The 22875-nt window shown below is 50.7% G+C and overlaps 1 protein-coding gene across 2 annotated transcripts in view; it reads left to right on the top strand.

Annotated features, from left to right (window-relative positions):
* The first annotated feature begins 677 nt into the window (after positions 1-677).
* DNAH9 (dynein axonemal heavy chain 9) overlaps positions 678-22875 on the top strand; it is a 211213-nt gene continuing 189015 nt past the window's right edge. The window contains exons 1-12 of one of the 2 annotated variants that reach the window (XM_076353524.1): positions 678-1013; positions 3778-3974; positions 5671-5829; positions 6591-6721; positions 9132-9343; positions 9549-9782; positions 12684-12851; positions 15119-15235; positions 16153-16303; positions 17335-17449; positions 19351-19419; positions 20918-21044. In XM_076353524.1, the coding sequence (XP_076209639.1) occupies positions 678-1013; positions 3778-3974; positions 5671-5829; positions 6591-6721; positions 9132-9343; positions 9549-9782; positions 12684-12851; positions 15119-15235; positions 16153-16303; positions 17335-17449; positions 19351-19419; positions 20918-21044 (2016 nt within the window). Of the gene's footprint in view, positions 1014-3777; positions 3975-5670; positions 5830-6590; positions 6722-9131; positions 9344-9548; positions 9783-12683; positions 12852-15118; positions 15236-16152; positions 16304-17334; positions 17450-19350; positions 19420-20917; positions 21045-22875 lie in introns of those variants that run through there. The other variant, XM_076353525.1, reaches the window with a different exon arrangement.

The raw sequence follows: 22875 nt of genomic DNA, 5'->3' as shown, positions 1-22875 counted from the left end.
CTACAGAGAAGGTCCGCTGGGCTTTTAAGAACAGCCAGGGGGCTGAGGAAGGACTAAGCACGTACTTGTTATTGCGCAGGTGTCGACAGGGTGAGGTTGGGGTGCCCAGGGGAGGGCACAGTTACAGCTGTGGTAAGACAAGCAGCCCCTGGCCTGCACAGGATCCCTGTGCTTCTTTTCGTAGAAGTAAAGAAGGGTCTTTTATGTAGAAAATAATAAACCACTTCTCGCATAAAGGTATTAATAAAATGCGAATACCGCGGTGTTGGGGGACGTAGCACGCAAACTACAGCTCCAGGGGGCTTGTGTGAGTACGGCGGTGGTGTGGAGCAACACGGTAGGTGGTGCTGGAAAGGACCTGCCGGTGCCTGGTGTAGAAAAATGACCCAGGCCTGCGCTCGTGAGCTTCCCCGCCGAGCGAGCCGGGGGGGGGGGGGGGGGGGATCGCTTTTGGGGATCCCGAGCTGTTCCCCTGTAAGGAAAAACCGGGCTGCGAGGAGGGAAGCCGGCGTGAAATCCCGGTCCGGGGAAGCCGCATCGCCCAGCCGAGCTGGGGCCGGCCCTCGGCTTCCCGGCAGGACGCCGGGGGCGGCTCCTCGGAGTCCCCCTCCTGCCCGGGGCCGCGTCCCCCGGGCAACGGCGGCTCCTCCCCGCAAACACCCGCCGGTGCCGGCCGGATGGAGGAGGCGGCGGCGGAGCCGGAGCCGGAGCCCGGCGCCGGTCGGCTGGCCCGCTGCGCGGCGCGGGGGCTGGGGCTGCCGGCGGGGCGCTGGGCGGGCGGCGGGGCGGCGGGGCCGCTGCTGCGGGACTTCCTGGCGGGGGCGGCGGGCCCGGCGCTGCTGGCCTGGCGCGGCCCCGCCGGGGAGCTGGCGCTGGGGCCGCCCCCGCCGCCGCCCGCCGCCCGCCCCAAGGCGCTCTTCTTCCTCCGGCCGCCCGGCGCCGGCCCCGGGGAGCTGCTCTGCGGGGACCTGCCCGCCGATGCCCTGCGGCACTTCGCCGCCCTCGTGGAGGAGGTAAGGCCCGGGCAGCCCCGGAGGTGGCGGCCCTGGGCGCCCCGGCACCGGGGGAGACCCGGCACCGACGGGCACCCCGGGGGCCGAGCGCCGGGACCGGGCGCTGCCCCTCGCACGTGGCGGCGGGGAAGACGTCCGCCCTTGCAAACGGGCTCCTTGGCCTCCCTCCTGCCTCAGCTGATGCGCTCGTACCCTTAACTCTGCCCTTCACAGCACCTCCTGGCCCACGGGGGTCTTTAGAATTCATTTGAACCTCCCAAATCCAGCATCAGCTGTGCGCCTCTCTAATGGTGGTCTCCTCATGGGACTGATCCGCATTACGGAATCGCAGAGGGGTTGGGGCTGGAAGGGACCTCTGGAGGTCATCTGGTCCAACCCCCTGATCAAGCAGGGCTACCTAGAGCTAGTTGCCCAGGACCACGTCCAGACAGCTTTTAAGTATCTCCAAGGATGAAGACTCCACAATCTCCCTGAGCGAGCCGTACCAGTTCTCAGTCACCCTCGCAGTGAAAAAGTGTTTCCTGATGTTCAGAAGGAGCCTCCTGTAGTTCAGTGCCCGGTTACCTCAGGTGGGCTGATGTTTTCCGAAAGGGATCTTCAAGAGGTTCCAGTGCTCTCTCTTTCCTGTGTCAGAAGCCTGAACCAGAGAGCATTGTCTCGATTTATTCCTGATGGCCTCTGACCTGGAGAAGTCTCTGCAGTGAGGCTGTAACGGGGCAGTAGAGGAGCTGCTTGATTTGAGAAGCTCTGGTGATGCTGTTGGTATATTAAGGTGGTGACCAACAGATTGGATTCCCAAGAGCAGGCTGCCAGACTGGCTATCTTGGTTTTGTGGGATAACACGTTACGTACACGGGCAGCTTTTGTTCTGAGGTGTTTGATGAGCCGCACAGTCTTGGTAAGTCTGCACAAACAGCAGTTTTTGCATTGCAGTTTAGTTTGTAAATGATGGCAGGTAGCATATGATAGGCATTGTAAACACCATCTGCTACAGAGGGATTTTGGGGTAGGAACACTTTAGCAGATCCTGTTAGATCCTGTTTTCTGGCTGCCTTCAGCAGTTGGGAATGTGCGTCTTGACTGCGTGTTTGCAGGCTTTCCTCTCCCTCCAGCCTGTGCAGACAGATGCGGTATTTCCATAGGGAGCAGATCGTGCCTGGGTTTGGTCCCGCTTTCCTCTCGAACTTCACTTCAAGGAAAACAGAGTGGTGGTGCTGGGTCAGGAGGACGGGGTGGGTTTGTGCGGAGGTGAAAAAGGTCTTGAATTTCCTGAGGTTGGGGACATGCGTTGTTCTGCCCGGAGCACTTCTTGCAAAGAGTCTTTTGTCAGAGGTTTTTAGGACAGTCTTAGAAGACTTTGTCCAGTCCAAGAAATAGACTGTGTCAAACTCTCCGTGGGTTATTTGGGACATCAGGCATAGACACACCAAAACTGTGTCTTTATTCAGTGCAGCTGAGCTGCGGATCACAGCTGGGGTGACCTTGTCCGCTTGTCGCACTCGACTCTGGTGATGGCTGAAGGGAACACACCTCTGCTCTGTGGAGCTGGGGGTTCATCGTGAGTCCAATTAGCATTTTAACAAACTAATAAGAAAAGAAAGCTATCATTAGACCAGTTACAACATTACTAGCACAGGCAGTCCATATGATTTAAGTAACAGAGAAAAATCTTGCTAATAATGTAGCTAAAACTGTTGAACGTTAGCTCAGCAGTATCTGCCCGTGTTCCCTGGGGTTGTGCTCCCCCTTCCTGTGGCTCCCTGGGCATGAAGGTCTTCCTCAGGTCTACAGTGGCAGTTGTGGTTACAAAGAGTCATCAGCATCCTGCGATGGCACCATGGTGGTGCTGGGCTGCTTTATTTCTTCTCAATTTTGTGTCCCTTTGTAGCTATTTTTATACCTTTAGTTTCCCCTGAGCCTGGTAACACAAAGGGCTGTTGTTTGTCACCAGGGACAACCTGGCTTTGTCAGGCTGTTGCCAAAGGCTGTTCCCAGTGTGGAGCCAGCCCAGGGTAGGTGACAGACACTGTGTTGCTTTCACAGCTCAAACAAGCCAAAGGCAGCTCGGGTCCAGGCGAGCCCAGCCCAGCCTTGAGACCCCACCCTGTGGGGTCAGTACAAACCCTGAGGACTTTCACTGATCATGACAAAAATCACATTTAGTGGGCTACAACTTTGGGAAATAACCTAAAAAATGGCTGTGCTCAAGACCTGCAGTACAGTTGGGATGGGGACCTAGGTGACCCTCACCAACAGTAGATCCCAGGAGGTACCAGAAGACCTTCCCTTTCAGCACACTGGGGGTTGCCATAAGGGACAGCCTGTGGGTTCAACCCAGCCCTGCTGGTCTTGAAAGGCTGCCTGAAGCCCATGACCCTGCCTGCCTCCCCTGCCTGCTGGCAGTGAAATGGGGAGCAAGCACCAGGAGGTGTCATGAGGGCAAGGGGACAAGAGCCTGTGGAGCTGTCTCCAGTTGCAGGTTTGAGAGGCTGGGAGGGCCTGCGGACGGGGCTGCTCACTTTGCTGGTTTCCACCTTTCTCAGCTGCTTGGATTTGGGGGAGAGGGTGTACTAGTACACAAAGTGGGCCTGTAGAGAAGCCTGTTCATTGTCACCTGCCCTTGTTTTGCACAGGCAGGGAACTGCTTGGGACAGCAATGAATTTGGGTCTCCAGGCTCATCTGAGCAAGGACCTCGGAGCCTGGTGGCCTGTCCGTCTCCTGTAGCTCTTTTTCTCCATTGCTTTTTTGTGACTTCTGCTATAGGTGATTGTGCCCATCCTGACGAACCAGAAGAACCATCAGGGCTGGCCACAAGTGGTGTCACAAGACATTATACGTCATGTCCACAGCCTAAAAAGTACTGTTTTCATGGTTGTTGGCCAAGTAAAGGGCAAGACCTTGCTGCCTCTTCCAGCTGGCTCGGAGGGGATCGAGGACATTGATCTGGAAAATGAGAAATCGTGAGTACCACCCCTGGCTCTCCACTGCGTTTTCTCCTGCTGATGCGTGTGCTGTGTCTTTTGGGGATTTCCCACCAAATCATGGTGACTCTTCTTTGCTCCCTGTCAACTGCTGCTCATCCAGACTGCCAAGATGGGTGTATTTTGCTCTACCTGCTCTCCAGTTTATGGGCTCTGTCTCTGGGGACTGTGCAAACAGTACAGACAGGAAAAGCTCAGAAAGTGCAAAGGCATGTGGGTGCACAGAGAAGCAATGAACTGCTTGGAACATTGGGGAAAAAAAACAAAGCCTGTGGGCAAAACCTCTCCTGTTTTCCTGACACCACTGAATGGGAAGGCAGTGGCTACTTTTTCTGGCTTCTGTCTGCTCCCAAAATGCACCGTTTAGAAGTTAAACGACTCGCTTGTTAGTGATTCATGCTGCCTGCTTGGTCAAGACTATTCTGCCTTCCTTTAAAACCAGATTTATCATGCAAAGGTAAAGGGAAAAACACCTACAACTTCCTGGAAGTTTCTGAACTGTTCATGGTCCCATAGGGAGATTTAGAACCTGTTGCATCTGTCCTCCTGGAGAAGTAGGGTTGCTTCCCAGACACCCACTGCATTTCCTTGTGTTTCTCTTCAAGAAGTAAATGGACAACTTTGACAATTTTGGTCCTCTCCATTCATAGTTAGACCTCCCTGGTAGCTGTCATGATTCTGAAGTTCACTTCCAGTCCTTGACGGACAATCCCCAGGAAAGCCACCCCAGAGTTTCTGGCTAGTTAGAGCAGCCATGGCAGGCTGGGCCCCATGTGCAGGTGGTCTTTATCCTGTGAAATCTTCAGCAGCTGGGGAATCCCCATCCTTTGCTAGCTGATACATCTGGCAGGGTGCTCACATTGCAGCTGGGGGGAACTTCCACCCTGGTCCTCCCAAGAAACCAGGTTGGTGTCCAAAACTGGGAGTGGAAGGAGTTTGACTGTTGCAGTGCTGTGAGCCTGGCCCAGGCCAGGATAACCGAGGCTGGAAGGTCCCTAGAGACAGATGTGTTTGCACATCGTGTCATCGTCATGTCTGGGCTGTGTGCTTGCACCTGTGGGACCTCAGGAGATGTGTTAGTGAGTGCAGTGGGATTAATCACTCCTGGGACAGGACGTGGTGTGGGTGGGATTGCGCGAGGAGTTACTGCTTCCAAGGCAGTGGGGTGACCTGTCCTCAACATGCCAGCCCACTTTGTGTTGTTTCTCTCTGAATTAAGCAAGTTAATGACTGTGGGGAGATAGAGTAGATTCAGCGAGGACAGCACCGGGAGAGATAATCTTGCTGGAGGTATGGCTCTCCAGGTCAGACCCTGAACCTGAATGGATGTGATGTGTCAGTGACTGGCTGTGCAGAGAGGTGGCAACTGGCTCTTCATTTCCACCATCCATTTTATGAACGATGTGTTGTTGCCCACGCTGCTGCAGAGCTTCATCCGTTTTCCCCAGGGTGTAATTCCTGTATTAAAACAACAGCAAGATCTTACAGGTTTTGATGGTCTTGTGGTTTTGAAACGTGTATCTAGATCAATCTGTAGAGCTGGCATAGACCAACCTGAAGCTAGACATAATCTGTAAAATCCAGCTGCCCATGGGGTCATTTTAAGCAGATACAACTGAGCAATGCACATCGACAAGTGGGAAGCAAAGTTAACCGTGTGATCATTTTTCTGCAGCCTGGAGCTGATAGATAAATCTCTTATACATGCCACTGAGTCGGCCATCATAGACTGGAGCTACCAGATCCAGGGAGCACTGAAGAAAGAGTCCTCAGAGCCTCTCCTGCAAGGCAGCAACCCCAACCCAAAGGTGGAACTGGAGTTCTGGAAGAACAGGTACCCTGGGCAGCCTGGCCACGGCATGGCGATCACTGGCACTGGTTTTGGGTGGAGGGAGAGTGCTGGTGGCAGACAGAGCTACTTCTGCGAGTTGAGAGGAGCAGGCTGCCTCAGGTTCATGCAAGGACTTGCGCTAAGGAAAATTGTTCCCACATGTAAAATAATCATGATCTGCAAAGTGTCTGGGAGGTCACTGGGCAGCTGGCTGTGGTTTAACTTAGCCCCAGCCCAGGGGCTACACCTTGAGAGATTTTTTTTGGAAATGCTCTTTCCATCACTGTTCGCTAGGAGTAAGAGCTGATGGACACCTTCCGTAGGGCCTTCTGGAAATGGGGCAGCTCAGCTGGCTGCTGTTCATCTATCGATGCCCGAGGGGGTTTAGATGCTCAAGAGCCAGGGAGTGGAATTTCCTCCTGCCCTTTGAAAACCTTTGTGCCATGTTGGTACAGGCTGGCTCAGGGCAGAGCCCTGCCTGCTGGAGAGCTGTCGCTAAAGCCTGCAGAAAAACCTGGTGGCTTCATTCAGCAGTGTCCTGCCACTAGCAGAGCTGCTGTCGTGGTGAACCCCAGCACCGACTGTCTGTCCTGTAGAGTTTGTCCGTGCCTCCTGCAGGAGCTTCCTCCCATTTACTTTCACTGTTGGGACTCAGTCCATGTGTAGATAGAGGAAATCCTGAATCAGGCCCAGGGGAAGTGGATGGTGTGGGGAGACAGCTGATGCTCCCCAAGTGGGCTTGTAACGTGCCTTGGTTGCTGTAGGTGTGATGACCTGGAGTGCATTTACAGTCAGCTGAGAACGAGGAAGGTCAGGAACATGATGGAGGTGCTGGAGAGAGTTGAGAGCAGCTACGTCCCAGCCTTCAAATCTATGCTCATGGATGTTGAGGAAGGTGAGATGTTTGGGCAACTTCACCACATCTATGTGATGACTTCTGGCCTTTGTTCACAGCCTGGTGTCGCTGGTTTCAAGTCCAATGTGTCTGTAATGGCACTGGTCATTTGGAGTTTGCTGTGACTGTGGGGTCTGCAACCACGTTGCTGGCCCTCCCTCTGGTTTGTGGAGTGAAACTGGTCTGCTTGTGCTTCATCTGATGCTTTTGTTTCCAGGCTGGGACAAGCTTTATCGCCGGTCTGTTGAGCCAGACCCTTCCCAAAGGTCAGGGTGAGTGGATTCGGGAATTCACTCTGCTGTAATAAAGCATTCGCATTAATTCAGCAGGACTCACCCCAACTTTCACCAGCTCCTGTGGTGTCAGTCTTCAGGAATGGGGGTTCAGGATCACAGGACAGATCTTGTAGCCAACTGAAACCACCCAGGACTTTGTTAGACTGCTATTTCCCAGGCTTTGGCCACTGCAGCCCAAACATCCTTGCTAAAGGAACAGCAGTTTGCACTTTAGGATGGGGCCCTTTGGGCATGAGGATTTCAAGGCCTCTGATGAAAGCAGGCAGCCATTGTCACCTGTGTCACACGAGAAGAAAGCAGGGTCCCTGCAGTTGCACGCAAATCCGGGCAGAGCTGGGCAGAGGCAGAGCTCTGCATCCTGCATCGTAGCGGTGCAGTGGGGAGGTCTGTTACCTGTGAAGGGGCTGCAGCATGGGGGGTGAGCGTGATGCACGGGGAACACGGCCTCCCGTCCCACATATCTGTCCCCGTCCCCGTCCAGTAATGTCCTCCCAGGGTTGCAAAGTCTGGCCAGCCCACAGCTCTCCTGGCCATCTTGTCAGCGAGAGATTGTTGCAAGGATCCTGGTGGGGTGGGTGACCTGCAGGTGGTGGTGTGCATCAGCAGATCTGCCTTCCCCTCCCTTATTTTGCCAGTCTGGCACAATTCAGTAAGACAAGAGAGCTTTGAGCAGAAAAATGAAAGGATTGCATTTCCCAGTTTAGGGAATTAAAGCCCTTTTTAATTTTATTTTTAATTTTTTTTCCTTTTCATTCATAAGAAGACTTATAAGGAAGGAAGGATTATTTTTTTTTTGTCTGTAGGTGAAGCAAAATTCTACCTTAAAAAATGCACCTCTCTTGAATCAAGCATCATCTTTTTTCTGGTGAGCTTTGCTTAGGGGAGTTCAGTCCAGCCAAAGGCAACACTGCAAATCCCCCTCTGTAGTGAAAAACAGTGCAGTCCTGCTGCTTCACCCCCCGCGGACCAACGCGACCAACCCTCCATGTCCATCTTCAACCCAGCTGCTCTCTGGCAAGACAATGGTTATTCAGGCTTTGCTAGCGATGTACATGCTGACAGATAACACTGTTCTTCACCCTTTCACATGGAGACATTTAATCTATTAAGGATCTGTGTTGCACTCTACGCTGTGCAATTTATAGGGGCTAGAGAAGCACCCCTTATATAAGGAGCCAAGAGTTCATTGTCAGACTAATTAATGCTTTAAGAGTCTAATCAAAACACAACAAATATTTGGTTTTAATCCGATTACAGCAATACTAACCCTAATTGGGTAATTTGGACTATAATTGTTAATTTCCATTACAACACAGGTCAGATTTGTATGCACCTGCTTTTAAGTCTCTGTCCCTTTCTTGATGTTGTGCCCTCCCTGCTGATGTGATGGTGTGGCTGTTTGCTGGGAAGGCGATGTTGAGAGTGGGGGTTTCTTCTTCCTTGGTCTGGGGTTTTGGGGGTTATTTTTGCATGCATTCAAGTACTTCCATCACTTCTCTTCTTGTTGGTCCACAGGTTTAATTGCATAACGATCACCTGGTTCTAGTAAAGCTTGCACTCTGGGATAATTCTTCAGGGTAAAACCACACAGCTGTACAAAGCTAAGCTAAAGCTTTCAACTAGTCAGACATTAGTTCCCTTGCTGTTGACAGGTTTGCTGTTACAGCCAGGACAAGTGGGACCGTGGTCATCTGGCCACTGGGCAAGGGGCTGCTGTAGCCAAACCTGAGCTAAAATGAGCTCAGGCCAAGACCTGTGACGCTGTATAGCCTGGGATGCTACATAGCAAGGCCTGTAGCCTGCTCAGAGTGATGGCAGCACTGTATTTTCAGTGCTGCCGGACACGTTCCCTGCAACTCGTTTAGCAGTTGTGGACTCAGCCTCCGCACAAAGCCCTGTCCCAGCTCCCCGTCCCTTGCCATCGTGCCAGTTTATTTCCTGTTCTGGTTACTGCCGTAGGTGAGCGATGTTCACGGGTGAGTGTGCTTTGTGCTTGTCAGGACTGTTTCTTTTCCCAGGCACCTTTCCATCTGGCGAGGTGAGGCCAGCATCCAGCTCATAACCCAGCGCACCACCTTGGTGGATCTTACCACTTCTCCCATCTCTTGACACAGCTTTGACCGAAGCTCAGGACATTCACCTGCACCTGATGCCCCTCAAGTGCCACTTGGAGGACATAGAGAGGGTTGAGTTCAGCGAGGTGAAGCCTTTCCTGGTCCCGCTGCTCCATGTGGTGTGTTTGATCTGGGTCACCTCCAAGCACTACAACGTGCCCGTGCGGATTGTAGTGCTGCTCCAAGAAATCTGCAACCTTCTCATTCAGCAGGTGCGTGGCCGTGATGCCTGTGTTTGCCAAAGGAAGTTTTTTAATAAAAGTCCCCTCTCTCGTCCTTTCCCCTGTCCTTCCCTGGCAAAGTGATTCTTTACGTGACGTTTAACTTGAGAGGCAGGTTCAAACACGTTCAGTGCAAGAAGTCGCTGTTTTCTGTGATGGCAGAAGTGACCTCTCAGGTGTGATTTTGCTCTTCTAGGCCCTGGTGTACCTGTCTCCAGAAGACCTTCTGAAAGGGGAGATGGAAGACAGCCTGGGCAAGGTGCAAATGGTGCTCGGCACCATGAACGCATTCAAAGGGGCGTTTGAGGAGAGAAGGGAAAAACTGCACACGTATTATGAACCAGGCCAAGAAGTGAGGGAGTGGGACTTCCACGCCACAATAGTGTTTGCGAGGCTGGACAGCTTCCTGAAGAGACTGGAGATGGTGGAGGTGAGACTCTGGTCTTGAAAAACATCGCAAGCCTTCAGGAGAGCTCTGTAGCCATGAACTCACTTGCTGGTGTCTTCCCTTCCTGTACCTTCACCTGATGCCAGGGGATGGGGCCACTCTCTTTGCTGTTAGGTCTTCTGTTACAGCAAGGCTAGGACCTTGTTTTACCGTGTCCTGCTCAGTGCACGTGTAAGCTACGCAGCTGTGTCCTTCTGGTCAGGTTGGTAGGTGTGTCTTTTGTTCCCAAGAGTCCTGTTGGACTCCTTGCTCCTGTTGGGGCAAGGGTATTGGGATTACTGAGGGCTGTGGTTTGCACGACTCTAAATAAAGCGATGCAATCTCCTAGTCCTCCAGTTGCCATCAGAGACACCCAGGGTCCTGCCTGACTCGGAGAGGGCACATGCTCCCCTTGAGGCTGGGCGCCACTTGGCTGTGCTACATGGGCCTGGGGAGGAGCAGGGACACGTTCCTCACCAGGTCATCCCTTCACATCCTAATGGACTGTCCAACTGGGGTGCTGTGGCTCAGGGGCGTCCCTGTTTGCCAAGGCTTGTCACTGTGAGGTGGTCACCTGAGGCAGGGACATTTGGTGTCATCCCTCAGCTCCCAGCGTGGCCGAGGGCTCCTCGTGCTGGAGGGGATGTTATTCTGCAGAGAGCAGGTCTGAATGTGTGGGGGCAGCCCTGCGCATACGAGCGCTCTCTGTGCTCTCCTTGTCGGGTGGCTGTGTCTGGAGACCACAGGTGTACGGACACTATATATACCTGTTACACAGACACTGTATATACCTGTTACACAGACACTGTATATACCTGTTCTCTCTCAGGCAGTTAACAGCACGCATTCATCTGCTATCCACACGCTTCCAAAGTGAATCTCTTTGTTTATCGTTGCCACGTTCCCGGCATGTAGGATCGTGTACAATGTACAAGCTGCCAACGTTTGCCTATTCAAAGGAAGGTCTGGGTTGTTTTTCTCCCTCTCTTGTTCTCTGCAGTGGGACAGAAGGTTTTACTCGTTTAAACACGCTGTATATTTTTATGTGTTCTTTAATTAACTATGTTGACAACCATCATGACTGATGTCTATTTTAAAACTATTCATAACGATGGTTTCCAATAGGATTTGGTGTGCAGTAAACCAAATTACGCTGGCCAGTGTAGAGAGGAATATAAGTAGGCACAGGAGTAACTGCAGGTCATCGTGAGAACAATATGAGTGACTAATTATGCACTGTCACTCTGCAAAGGCTCTGGGCTCTGGTTGCTCATTGCTTGGATACTATGGATATGGGCTACAGATAAAAAAAACATAGGGAGGTTTTGAGCTGTGCATGCACTGCCGTGGTGGCAGAGCACTGTGCTTTTTGGCCAGTGCCCATGTCCTCCTTCCATGGCTGCCCCACACCTCCAGGGACAGTAACAGGCTGCAGTATATGTAGTCAGAGGGGATGGCCTTTGGAGTGAGCTGTAAAATAATAATTAAAAGCATAGGGCACACCAGCCTGTTAATGAGGAAAGTTTCTGCCTCTCTCTCTCTGTCTCTATTTCCCCCCTCCCTTCATTTCAAGCAACCTTGTAAGAGAAAGCAAGGGGCAGCTATTATTTCCACATTATTTTTGCCTTACAAAGTATTTGTTAAAGTGAATGTGCTCTTACTAAATAGCATGTGTTCATTTGTTTTCGAAATTTCATAAAAACTAGAATTACACTGGTGCATGAGTAGCCCATGAACACATGGAGCGAGAAGGGTCTCTTTCCCCTGGTTCATCTCACTGTTTTGCTTTGCGTGTAAAACCTGCCGCCTGGCTCGGTCGGCTCTCTGCTTGCACCCTGTTCTCTCAGAAATGCAGGAGGGTTCTCAAAGCAGCGATCGTTTAGCTGTCAGGGACCTGCGAGCAGCAGTTCCCTTGGCTGGAAGCTGTTCCTGATACGCCCAACCGTGTCAGGAGCTGTAGGCGTACGGCATCTCCCCGCCTCTGCCGGAGCATCACGGGCTGGCACCAAAGCCTGGTGATGCCTCAGCATAGTGTGGGAAGCTCTGGGCCATGGGCTGTGTCTTGGGCTTTGACTCATTCAACAGCACCTGTCCGAGAGGCAATGACAGCGGCTGAATGCTGCCCGTTTGGGAGTGAAGCTCCATACCCTCTTAGCTCTGCGTTCGGGGTTGCCCCCTGAGCTCAGCGCGAGCAGGATGGCCACCAGTACGTTCCTGTGCTTGAGATCAGCATGTTTCTCCCCGTCCTCTGAGACAATGGACGTTCAACCAGCCCTTGCTTAGCCCTACCAAAAGAGATGGGTGGGGTGGGGTGGTGGCAGGGCTGCCCAGCGCTGCTGCCATAGCCTGGTGAGCGGGACATTTTCCTGAGAGGTGGCACCGTGGGGTCAGGCCCTGCCAGGCTGCGGAGGATGGGAAGGGAAGGACCCATGTCCCCATCTCAGCAGAGAGGGCCAGCTGGGCAGGCTCCGTAACACCACCTTGGACACAGAGATTTTACTGAGCAGGAGCTTTTGGACAGTTCAGATACCTGTAAACATTAGAGGTCTCTTTTTGGTTAAAACCTTAAAATTCTTAGCTATGCTGGATGACATATCAGGATCTCATATGTTGCTTTGGTTCTGTCCCCTATATGCCCTTAAAAGCAATTTTACAGTTGGCGTAGTATTTCCAGTGGCAGCAGCACGTCCCACTAGGGAGGGACATGTTATGAGCAGCCATTGATGCCCAGGACAGGCAGGATCTAGCTCCCCCCTTCCCATTTGTGCCACTCAGCTTGAGCACCAGTAGTGTGCTTGGGGGGGTCCTTCGGCACAGCAGTGAGCGCAGCTCTGTGTTGTGACAACTGTTGTCATCTTCTTTTGTCAACATCTTAACCTGTGTGTGCCTCCATTGACTTTGAAGGATGTCCTGGCAACTGCCTTGGACCTGATGAAGCTGGAAAAGATCGAGTTCAGCGGGATTAAAGGGAAGGCCCTGGGCCAGCAGGTCCTGGACATGTATGAGGACTTCCAGGAGGCGTACAAGGTGTTTGCAGAGCGAACCTATGACTGTCTTGAGCTGACCAACACGGTAGGTGGGACCAGCTTGCGGGAACGCCAGCAACACGTGCATGTTTCCAAAGCAGCAGTTTCCTCTGCGATGGAGCCCTGCCTCATGTGCAGTCCTGCTGACTTCTTCCCAGCTCCTTCCTCCTTTCGTTATGATCTGATCTGTCACTGTAGGGAACAGGGAGCTGCTGGCCTTTCCTGCAGAGATCTGGGAGTTCTTGCAGGTCTGTATCTAGCTAGTTCAGGACCTTAGACCAGTGCAGATGGGAAACCTGGATTTCCATGCCTTCTACACAACCTTTCCCTGTTTGTGATGCTTGCTGGGGTGTATGAGCTGTACCAACACCCATGTCGCTTTGCTTTCCTGCTCTCGGTGCCTAGCTTGCCTGATGAGGGCCAGCTCAGGTAATCTCTGGGGATGTGTTTGCTCTTGTCTAGATGAACGCATGGCATCTGGTGCTCTCAGAATTCAAGGACTCCGTGTTTTATTATCAGTAGTGCTTTCATTAAAGGAATATTCCCAGCCCTCTGGGTCATGGCTCAATGACCATCCGGATCACAGATGCTCCCACCAGCATGTGCCGTACAGGCAGGGCAAAGCAAAGGTGTCACAGGCCTCCTTACTGCATTCAGAAACTCCTGCTCTTGGCTTTGACACTGGAGCAGCGTAGCCTGGGTGAGCTACAAAGGAAGGGTGGGAAAGGCATTTCCAAAGGGACCTGTGTCCCACGGTTGTGTCTGATCTCAGAGGATCTTTGATTTCTTCTGCTGCTTGTCCCATTTGCCCTGGGGTCAGTTTGCTGTGTTTGGTGAGCAGGACATGGTTAGGCCTGTTCACGCATCCAGAGGAGGGAGTGCTACACTGGAGTGGCTATAGGGAAGCTCATGGTGAGGAGCTCCAGTCTCACACTGCTCGTGGGGCAGCCATTCATGGCAGATATCCAAGTGGAAGGTAATCCCAGGGCAAAGTCCTCCCTCCAGCAGGATCCTGCCTTGCTTCCTTCAGAAAGGGCTGTGCTGGGGTAAAGGGTGGCTGGGCTGGTGGTGGGACACGGGGCTGGTGTGCCCTTCCTTCTGGTGTTGGGACCTGTCTGGTGTGGTGCTGGGTGGCTCGGGCTTTGCTTCCTGTACTGGGGTGCATCTCTGCAGTGGGTGGCATGTCCCCAGTGCTGCCTGGGAGGATCTTGCTGGAAAGCTGCTTGCTCTGTGTCACCCCTCCTTCAGGAGGGAGGGCACAGAAAGAGTGGTGACGGTAGCTCCGCAGGAGCTGGCTTGGTTTTGGTGACCCCATGGCCTTTTGTGTGACTCTGAATCATGCTTGTTCTTTCAGTGCTTGAGTTTTGCACCGTTTGTTGCTGTCTAGAGGCTCTTTTTTAGCTGACACCACATGGTGTCTGGTCCTGCTGGAGCTCAGCAGTGAAAATAGTAAAAGCTGTTTCCTTGTGCTTTGTCCTTTCAGATGAGAGACACATGGCCTCATTTTTAGTGGCTTTGTCCAAGCTAGGACAGAAGGACCGGTCTCCCAGTTTGTCAAGTTCAATCTTTGATCTGGGCTCTTTTACCTGTAGGAAAAAACCCCTAGGTTATACTCTTGAACTTCAAAGGATTTATTACAATTGGAGCAAGAAAAGCAGTGCCAGAAGTTGGTGGAAATTACAGAAACACAGAACTGTTGAGGTTGGAAAGGACCTTTAGAGATCACCTAGTCCACTCCCCCTGCTCAAAGCGGGCTCAGCTAGAGCAGGACTGTGACCAGTCAGGTTAAGTATCTCCAAGATTAAATATCTCCAAGCGTGTAGACTCCACAACCTCTCTGGGCAAGCTGTGCCAGTGTTTTGAAACTCCCTTTATTGTTGCCCCACTTAAAGCCAACTTGCGATCAACACCACAGGCTTGTTTTGGCTTGAAAGTAGATTGGATTTGGAACTCAGAAGCATCTGTGGGTTTTCTGGATAATGGTGTAGTCTTCAGGCCAAGTGAGGGTGGAGAGGGTGCGGAAATAGTCCATCTTGCCTCTAGGCCGAAGTTAGTGCTCGTTGGACTGTGGAAAGCTGTCGGGACTAAAGGGTCCATCCCAGAGAAAGGGCCATGATCCTCAGCCGTGGGACAGTACAGAAATGTCCTCAGGCTCTGGTGGGCTTTGCCATGTTGTGATGGCCGAAGGTTGGCCAGAGGAGTGGTTTAATTCATGGTGAATAAGAAGACAAGAGATCTCTGGATCAGGAGGTTGCTGGTGCCTTCCTGGTGCCATCTTGCAGCCTCTCAGCTCACTGTTTTGCCTCCCCGCAGGAATTTGAGCAAGACGCCTTTGATTTCCAGCAGAAAGTAGAAGACATCGACCGGCGGCTGGGCACTGTTTTCATCCAGGCTTTTGATGATGCCTCGGACTTGGAGCACGCCTTCAAGGTTTGTCTGTCACGTCCCTTCTCTTTTGCAGAAGGGAAATCAGGGCGCCTATGGCTTGTCTCAGTGAGAATCACACAGAGGAGGCCAGGCAGTGCTGTAGCTACAGGCACACGGGGCTGGTGTTTGCCGATGGGAATGGACAGTGGGACAATGAGACTTGTATCTTTTGGGCTGGTCTTGGTTAGTGATGTTCAGGCTTGTGGGTCCCTCGCAAACTGTCAAGCCACGGAGCTGGCGGCAGTGTGTTTGCTGAAAGCTTTGGGAGTATTTCTGCTCTTCCCATTAAGACACAAACAGAACAGACCTTTTTTCAGTTTTAGAAAGGATAGTCAAAGAAATAATTCAAATCAGGCTTTCGGATGCCAGGAGTTTTACTTGTGTCTCTGTCTGTGAGTTGGAGGAAATGATGCTTTTTCTAGGATTCCCTGGTGAGAACCACTGTTAAAAAACAGGTGATTATTGTTAATATAAATTTGTTAATATTGTTAATATATGGATGTATTTCAATTTTGGAAACTGAGGTTTTCTAGAAACAAGGCTATTTTGTTTACCAATCAGTCTGTCTTGCAGAAAAAGTAAATGGTATTTTCTGAAAAACTTCAATATAAATGCTTGTAAAAAAGACTGTAGAAAATGGTAGTATTTATTTTTCTAAGGTTTTTGAAAAAATAGCAAATTTTGAAGCATTTGAAGAGTGACAGTTGGAATATAGTTCACCCACAGAGAAAGTCTGAACATCTCTGTAACAAAGGGAGGGACTACTTGGAAAACAGGGTAAAGAAAAGAAATTTCCTTTTTCCAAAATGCCCATTGGTGCAGACGTCTGGGCTAGTAAGGAAAATCCCAGTGGGTGCCTCTGCAGAAGTCAAGGTTGTGAATTTTTTCCCCTTTCTTTCCCTGCTTCTTCACCCCCACAGTTGCTGGACATGTTCGGGAGCCTTTTGGAGCGGCCAGTAATCGCTGCAGATGCTGCTGACAAATACTCTGTCCTCATCAGCATGTTCAACAGTACCTTGGACCATGCTAGGCTGATCTACTCCAGGCACATCCGGGCAGAGCTGGAGCTCGGTGGGTGGCATGTGCTGAGTAAAACTGATTTTACAATGAATTGGATTTAGATTAATTTGGAGGGGTGGGGTGGGGGAATAATTTTCTTTTTCTAAGGAAACCAAAACTTCCCAAGTTACAAACGTTTTCAGCCTCTATAGCTCCTAGTGGAAATGGAAAAGCCTGGGAAAGCTCTGTTCTTAGTATTAAAGCAAATAATCTTTTTTGGGGGGAAATATCCTTTTTCAAATGTGTATACATGATACGTGACTGGGAATGAAGACACATGCTGAGCTTTTCCCCCAGCAAGGCTGTGACAAGAGGTTTCTCTCCACGCTTGTGCACTGCCTTGAGCGTCCCATGGGACTTGCAAACCTGCTCATGTGCTCCCCAATATGAATTTATTGCATTTCCGTTGTAATGCTTTGTGGGGCTTTGTAACCAAGGGTTTAATCAACCTTTTCCCAGGTTTATTATTTCCCATGAATGTTGGCACAGGAGGAAGTGGGTAGATTCCTATCAGATAATGAGGATTAGAGCGTGTCTTTTTGAACAACAACCCATTTACTTGCCTCAGAAAGACTGTACTGGAACAAGGCAAGTCCAGAAGAGGCAGCACTGCTGGAGCCAGTGCAGGTTAACAAAGGGAATGGAGAGATTCATGGAGGACAAGTCCATCATTTGCTGTGAATTTGGGGGGTGTTGTTCTGTGGGTGTTAGATAAGATGGTCAGAACTAGCTCCTGGTCAGAAATGCCTACATCAGTGTTTGTGGGGAGCAGGGAATGCATCCCAGGCAGAGGATGCCTCTGTATCACCTCTGTCGCTAACATATGCCAGGCTTCTCCTTTGATCTCAGGTCTTTATTCAAGGTCCAGAGGTGCTAGGAGACTTGCCCTGGTCACAGACCTACATCAGTGTAGCAGATGCTTCGATTTAAGGAAGGAAGCTGGGAAGTCAGAGCAGTTTTGTGCAGATGAGTTTCTGTTGGTGTATCTCTGGGATTACAAGTGCGGTGTTCAGTCAAATGCTGTTTCAATGTGCCCTCCCCAGGATCACGCCCTGTGCACAAGAACATGCCACCAGTAGCTGGAGCGCTGGGCTGGGCTCGGGAGCTGCGAGAACGAATCCAGGTGCCATTTGGTCACTTCAGGCACATCACACATCTGTGCGTGTCTGTTCCAGCTAAGTTGCTTTATGACCATCTTGATATCTTTTCTCTAATCAATCTGATTTTCTTTCTGTGTTGAACATTATCCAATGGTTATAGCTGAAATAATTCTTAGTCAAAGAGGTTGTCCTGGTTTCGGCATGCGTGAAGTGATTGCACTGGTGCTTTTCAGCTTCCCTGTGATCATTTTTTTAAGAAACTCATTAATTGGATTTGTTTTGAAGTGGTTAAGAGGCACAGTGGGATAGTACATGGGCTATTCAGCTTTCAGACGTAGTCCTAGGTTGCAATTGAAGGAGGTATTGGAACCTTTCCCACTGCGATCCCACTCAGCATGTGCTCCAGGACCTCCCTGGGAACAGCCCAGGCCTCGGCTGCAAGCTCTGGTTCTGGGATCATCCAAGCTGTGAAGGGCAGAGATGTGCTGGACTGGGCTCATCTAAGATGGATTGATGGAGCTGAGTTTCCAGGTTGGTGAACAGTTGAGGACTTGGCTGGGCACTGGCAGAAGATTACTTGCTCAGCATTAAACAAAGGAGCAATCTCCCAAGATCAAGGAAAGAAGCCAGTGCTGGAATACTTATCACCCGAATGCTTGTTATTGTGGATGGTCTTGGAGAAATGTGACCCCACACCCACAGCTGCCACATCTCATGGCATCATATGAGACAGCATTTAAAAGCCCTGTAAGTAAAGCAGTGTTGGACTCAGGACAACTGAAGGTGCTCCAGGGAGTGCACCTTGCAGCTCACAGGAATAGCTTTACTTGTGCTGGACAGGATTTTGAGTAAATGGATCCACTTTTTTTATGTGCTTGACTAAAATAAGCCGTTTCCATCACTGTGCAATATTTGTAGCCTTCTCTCACTGTGTATTGCCATTAAGTAAGTGTCTTTAAGTGCACAGTTATTCTGCAGCAGTAAAGACATCAGCGTGGTGAAACGGGCTCTTGGACTGTCCCCAACACAGAGACCACGTCATCATGTCTGGTTTGAATCTGAATGGCAAATTTTGTAAACCATGAAGAAGGACCCAGATCTGCATTTTGCACTGATTTTTCTTTCCTCTGTGTAGAGCAGTTAATAACATGCACTGCAGCAGGGGTGATGTGATGCTGTTGCCTACGTGTAACTTGAAAGAGAAAAAGGATTAAAAAGGAAAAACAAAGATGATTTAGCTGGGTTTGCTTAGGGAACTTGTTTAGTTCCAGAAGGTTTGATCAGCGCTTGCCCAGTGGTGACTGCTCAGTCACTCCCTTTGCTAGGTTTTGTTTAAGTTAATTCAGGTTTTGTCAAAATGTCCTCCAAAATCAACTACCATTTTCAGGAAAACTTGGATATTGTAGATGAAACAGTGGGGAAAAGATGGCCTTGTAAGAATTACTCTGGCCGGCTGCCTCCCTGGGTTCGAAGGCAGTTGTACAGCCCAGGCAGCGTGGCCAGGGCTCTGCCTCCCACACTCCGGGATGTCTTTGCTCTTCCCTACCCCTACGGTTTGAGGGGCACAAATTTGACACCGCAAAGAGCTGCATCTAGCAGGAGCCACATGCTGCTTCCTTCTGAGCCTCTTTGATCTTGGGAAGTGCTGGCTGGTAAGTGGAGGTTGCCATGCTCCGTGCAGATATGGAGTGTGAAATTTACTCTGGCAGCACTGAGCCCTTCTACCCCCCAGTATGTGGTTCCCATATTGCAGGTTGCAATATCTGAGAAAGCGCACTGGGGCTTGGATAGCCTTTCTGCAGTGAGATGATTTTCGGTGATGTGGCGGGGGTGAAATCCACGGTCCCCGGTCAGTTAGAAGCTGCCTGCAAACTGGTGGGTGATCTTGGGAAGGGGTAAATACAGACTGCAGCCTCACAGAGCTAAACGTAATGCTGAGCTTGTCTGTTGTGCTACCAGCTGCTTGGACTCTGCTGAAGGAAGAAGGGTGACAGAGAAGTATGAAGAAATGATCCGGCTGCTTGACAGGTAAGTGGTGGCTCAGGCAAGGCTGTAACTGTATGAAAAAATGTTCTCCTCCTCTACGCCACCTTCCAGCACGTTTGCCAGCCCAGGGCCTGGGAATGTCCCTTTCTAAGCCAGAGGGAGTTTTCTGATGAGAGCAGAGGAGGAATCCTGTTGCTGTATACCACAGCCTTTCTGTGATGTCTTGAAATGGGAAGTTCACATGGGAGGAACAGGAGCCGTGCCGCCTAGCAGAAACGTTAGAATAAACTTCTGCTGGATGTAGAAGCTGCTGTGGTGGAAAACCTGGGCTGATCAGAAGTCTCAATCCACTTGTGCCCATTCAGAGTGTATTTACAGTGGCTGTAATGTGTACATTCCACAACTCAGAGTGGGATTCATTGCCCCTGACTTAATATCTTTACATTTGATGTTAAATCTCAACTGTTCATTCCGGGCTTTTTCTTGGGAAGAGCCACCTCCCCAGGAAGGAGATATCTCTGCAGGGCCTGCTCTCCATCAGCAATGAAGGGAGCTTAGACAACTGCAGGGCAGTTGGAGGGAGCCCTGTTCCTGATTACCAAAACAAAGACTGAATAATTATGGTACAGCCTTTCAGAAGGGAGCAGACCAACAGAGGATCCCTGGTGACTTCAACAGAGATGGTGTTTTCTGAGTGACATTTCCCAAAGTGCTCAGGTGACAACACGATTCAGAAGAGACTTTGTTGCTTGAGTGGTTGGGACTGTGCATGACGTGAGATACCGGGACCCCTGTTCAGCCCTCTGTGTTTCCATCCCCAGTGGTGTCACTGAGCTCTCAAAGAGCTGAATTTCCCCGAGGCTGACTATCTCTCTGCAGTGACTCTGAGAGAAGTGAGGGCAACTGCATCCATCGCTGGCATTTCATAGAATCATAGAATCATTGAGGTTGGAAAAGACCTCTAAGATCATCGAGTCCAACCATCAACCCAACACCACCATGCCCACTAAACCATGTCCCTAAGTGCCTCATCTACACGTCTTTTAAATAATTCCAGGGATGGGGACTCCACCACTTCCCTGGGCAGCCTGGTCCAATGTTTCACCACTCTTTCAGCAAAGAAATTTTTCCTCACATCCAATCTAAACCTCCCCTGGTGCAACTTAAGGCCATAAATAAGGCAAAATGAGCAAAATGATTACAAGCATAATTAAGGCCACCTATACAAATAAACCTATTTGTATAAGTTTAGGCACCCGTCCTGCTTAGACAATTTGGAAATGCCCCGTAGCCGCTTATCTATTACTTTAGGCTAAATGCTTTTGAAAGTCTGTCTCCAAATCTGAATCGTCTGCTAAAAATGGTACTAGAGAGATCTTTGCCCTGCTGACTTGATGCTGTCACTGGTTTTCAGGTGTTTGTTTTTGAAGCAATGTTGTTTATGGAGATGGCCTCAGAAGTGGACTTGGTTTCATTTGGTTATATGCCTTGGTCTGCTGGCTCGGTAGCTACATGGTGGACGTTGTTTTTTTTCTGGCAGGTATCAGGAAAAGCTCTATGTAGACTGGTCCCAGACAGTCTCTGAAAAATCACAGTACAACCTTACTCAACCGCTCATCCGGCGAGATCCAGAAACCAAACTGATCACAGTCAATTTTGATCCCCAGGTAAAAACTGCTGCCAGTTAGCTTTCCTGCCTGCCTGTGGGCATGTCTCCAAGCTGTGCCCCACCGTGCGCGGGAGGTCTGGTGGCATTGGCACTAGATCTGTTCTGCTGAGGTCCATGGAACCCCCTCTGTGATTGGTAACATGAATTTACCATCCTCTTTGTGGGCTCTATCTCCTGGTAAAATATCAGGATTATGGTTTAAGCAGAGCAAATTCTAGTTAAAGCCAGTGGCAGAAAGTCAGTAGTAAACATCTGAGTAGCCAGATGTTTAACTGGTGTCAGCATCTCCAGACCAGATTTGATATGGGTGTGGGGAGTGTTGGGTCATCATCTACAGAGATGGGGTTGTGTTATGTGTACCTGCAATCTGAGCTTCCTGAAAGGGTATAAAAAACCCAGGAAAAGTTTGTTTTGTTACTCCAATGTTGTGGCTGTTGGATTTCCTTTATTGCGGTGCATGAGGCTTACGATAGATTTAAAATCTTTTCTCTGTCCCCTAGAGCTCCCCTAAAGTCTGTCTCCAGCACAGGGAGGATTGACCATCCACCTCGCCCAAAGCAGAAGCAGGGGTCCAAGCCAGCAGTGTGCATAGATGGATTGAAAGCTTCTGGGGCCTGGTGGGAGCCAGGGTCTGTGAACTGTAAAAATGCCATTTGCTGGGAAGGCACTGAATCTCAGGGGCCTGGGAAATGTTGGCATCAAAAACTTCCCCTGTTCCCTGGGTCATGCTGCTGTTAAAGGAAAGTGTTTAGGTTTTAGAGCTCATTCAAGCTTGGCCCTCAGTCAAAGGATTTGTTCATCTCCTTGGAAGCTCCTTGCTAAGGTGTGAGCCAAATGGCCCCAGGGGATGTTTTCCACCCTTCACCCTGGTGACAGGGTTTGGAGCCTGTGATGTGCTGAGCATGCCTGTTCTCAGCTCTGATATCAATCTTTGAGTGGTTCTGCGCTGCTCTCCTCAGCTTTCCATACTGAGGACTGCCTGATGTCCTCAAGTGCCTGCTTAGCAGCCCTTTCATGCCCTCCAGAATAGATAGGAGCACCTCATTTTGCCTAGAGGGAGGATGTATTTGCAACCCTTCAGCATGGAAGAGTCTTCTAGAGCTCACCTTTCATGGAGGAGGGGGAAAGAGGGGAAGACACCCTTGACCCCATGGTGGGGATGTCCCAGACGTTCCAGTGCAAAGAAGGGAGGGGAGCTTGGTTCTATCTCATTTGCCCTCATGCTCCCTCAGTCCCCTGGTTTTCCCTTTCCTCCCACCCCATTCTCCTTCGTCCACCTTTCCAGACTGCCCCCTGCACCCTTCTTCGCCCCTTCTTTCTTTCCTCTTCTCGTCATCATGTTCATTGTCACTTTAGTATTGTAGATACTCTGAATGTGTTACGACTTATCTTCCTGACTTGCATTCCATGTTCCTCCCCTTTGCCGTCCCTTCAAAGGCAGCATGCTTCCCAGGTTCCTTGGCCACTTCTGCTGGATGTCGGGTTTCGGCTAATGTCAGGCAGTGGTGGAGAGGTTTCGGTAACCCCTGCTTGTCACCCAGGGCAGTGACAAAGGCTCCTGGCCATGCAGTCCCTGCGCTTGTGGCTTCACGTGCTTCTGTTCATACCTGCAGCTTTCCAGTTTTCCTAACAAAAATAAGGGCAGGGAACTGGGGCCGGAGGGCAGGGAACTGGGGCCGGAGGGCATGAATGGGATGAGATCAGAGAGAGATTTCTTCCTCACGTCTTCACAGGAAAGGATGATACAGTCTGCCAGCCTAAGGGAAAGGTGATTTTTAGGGAGCTGCACCCCAAACTCAGCTGCAGCCAGGAGGGGTCCTCACCCCTGC

This window comes from Aptenodytes patagonicus, chromosome 16 (assembly GCF_965638725.1).
Source record: "Aptenodytes patagonicus chromosome 16, bAptPat1.pri.cur, whole genome shotgun sequence".
NCBI classification, from domain to species: Eukaryota; Metazoa; Chordata; class Aves; order Sphenisciformes; family Spheniscidae; genus Aptenodytes; species Aptenodytes patagonicus.
This window is presented reverse-complemented; position numbering and strand designations above follow the sequence as displayed.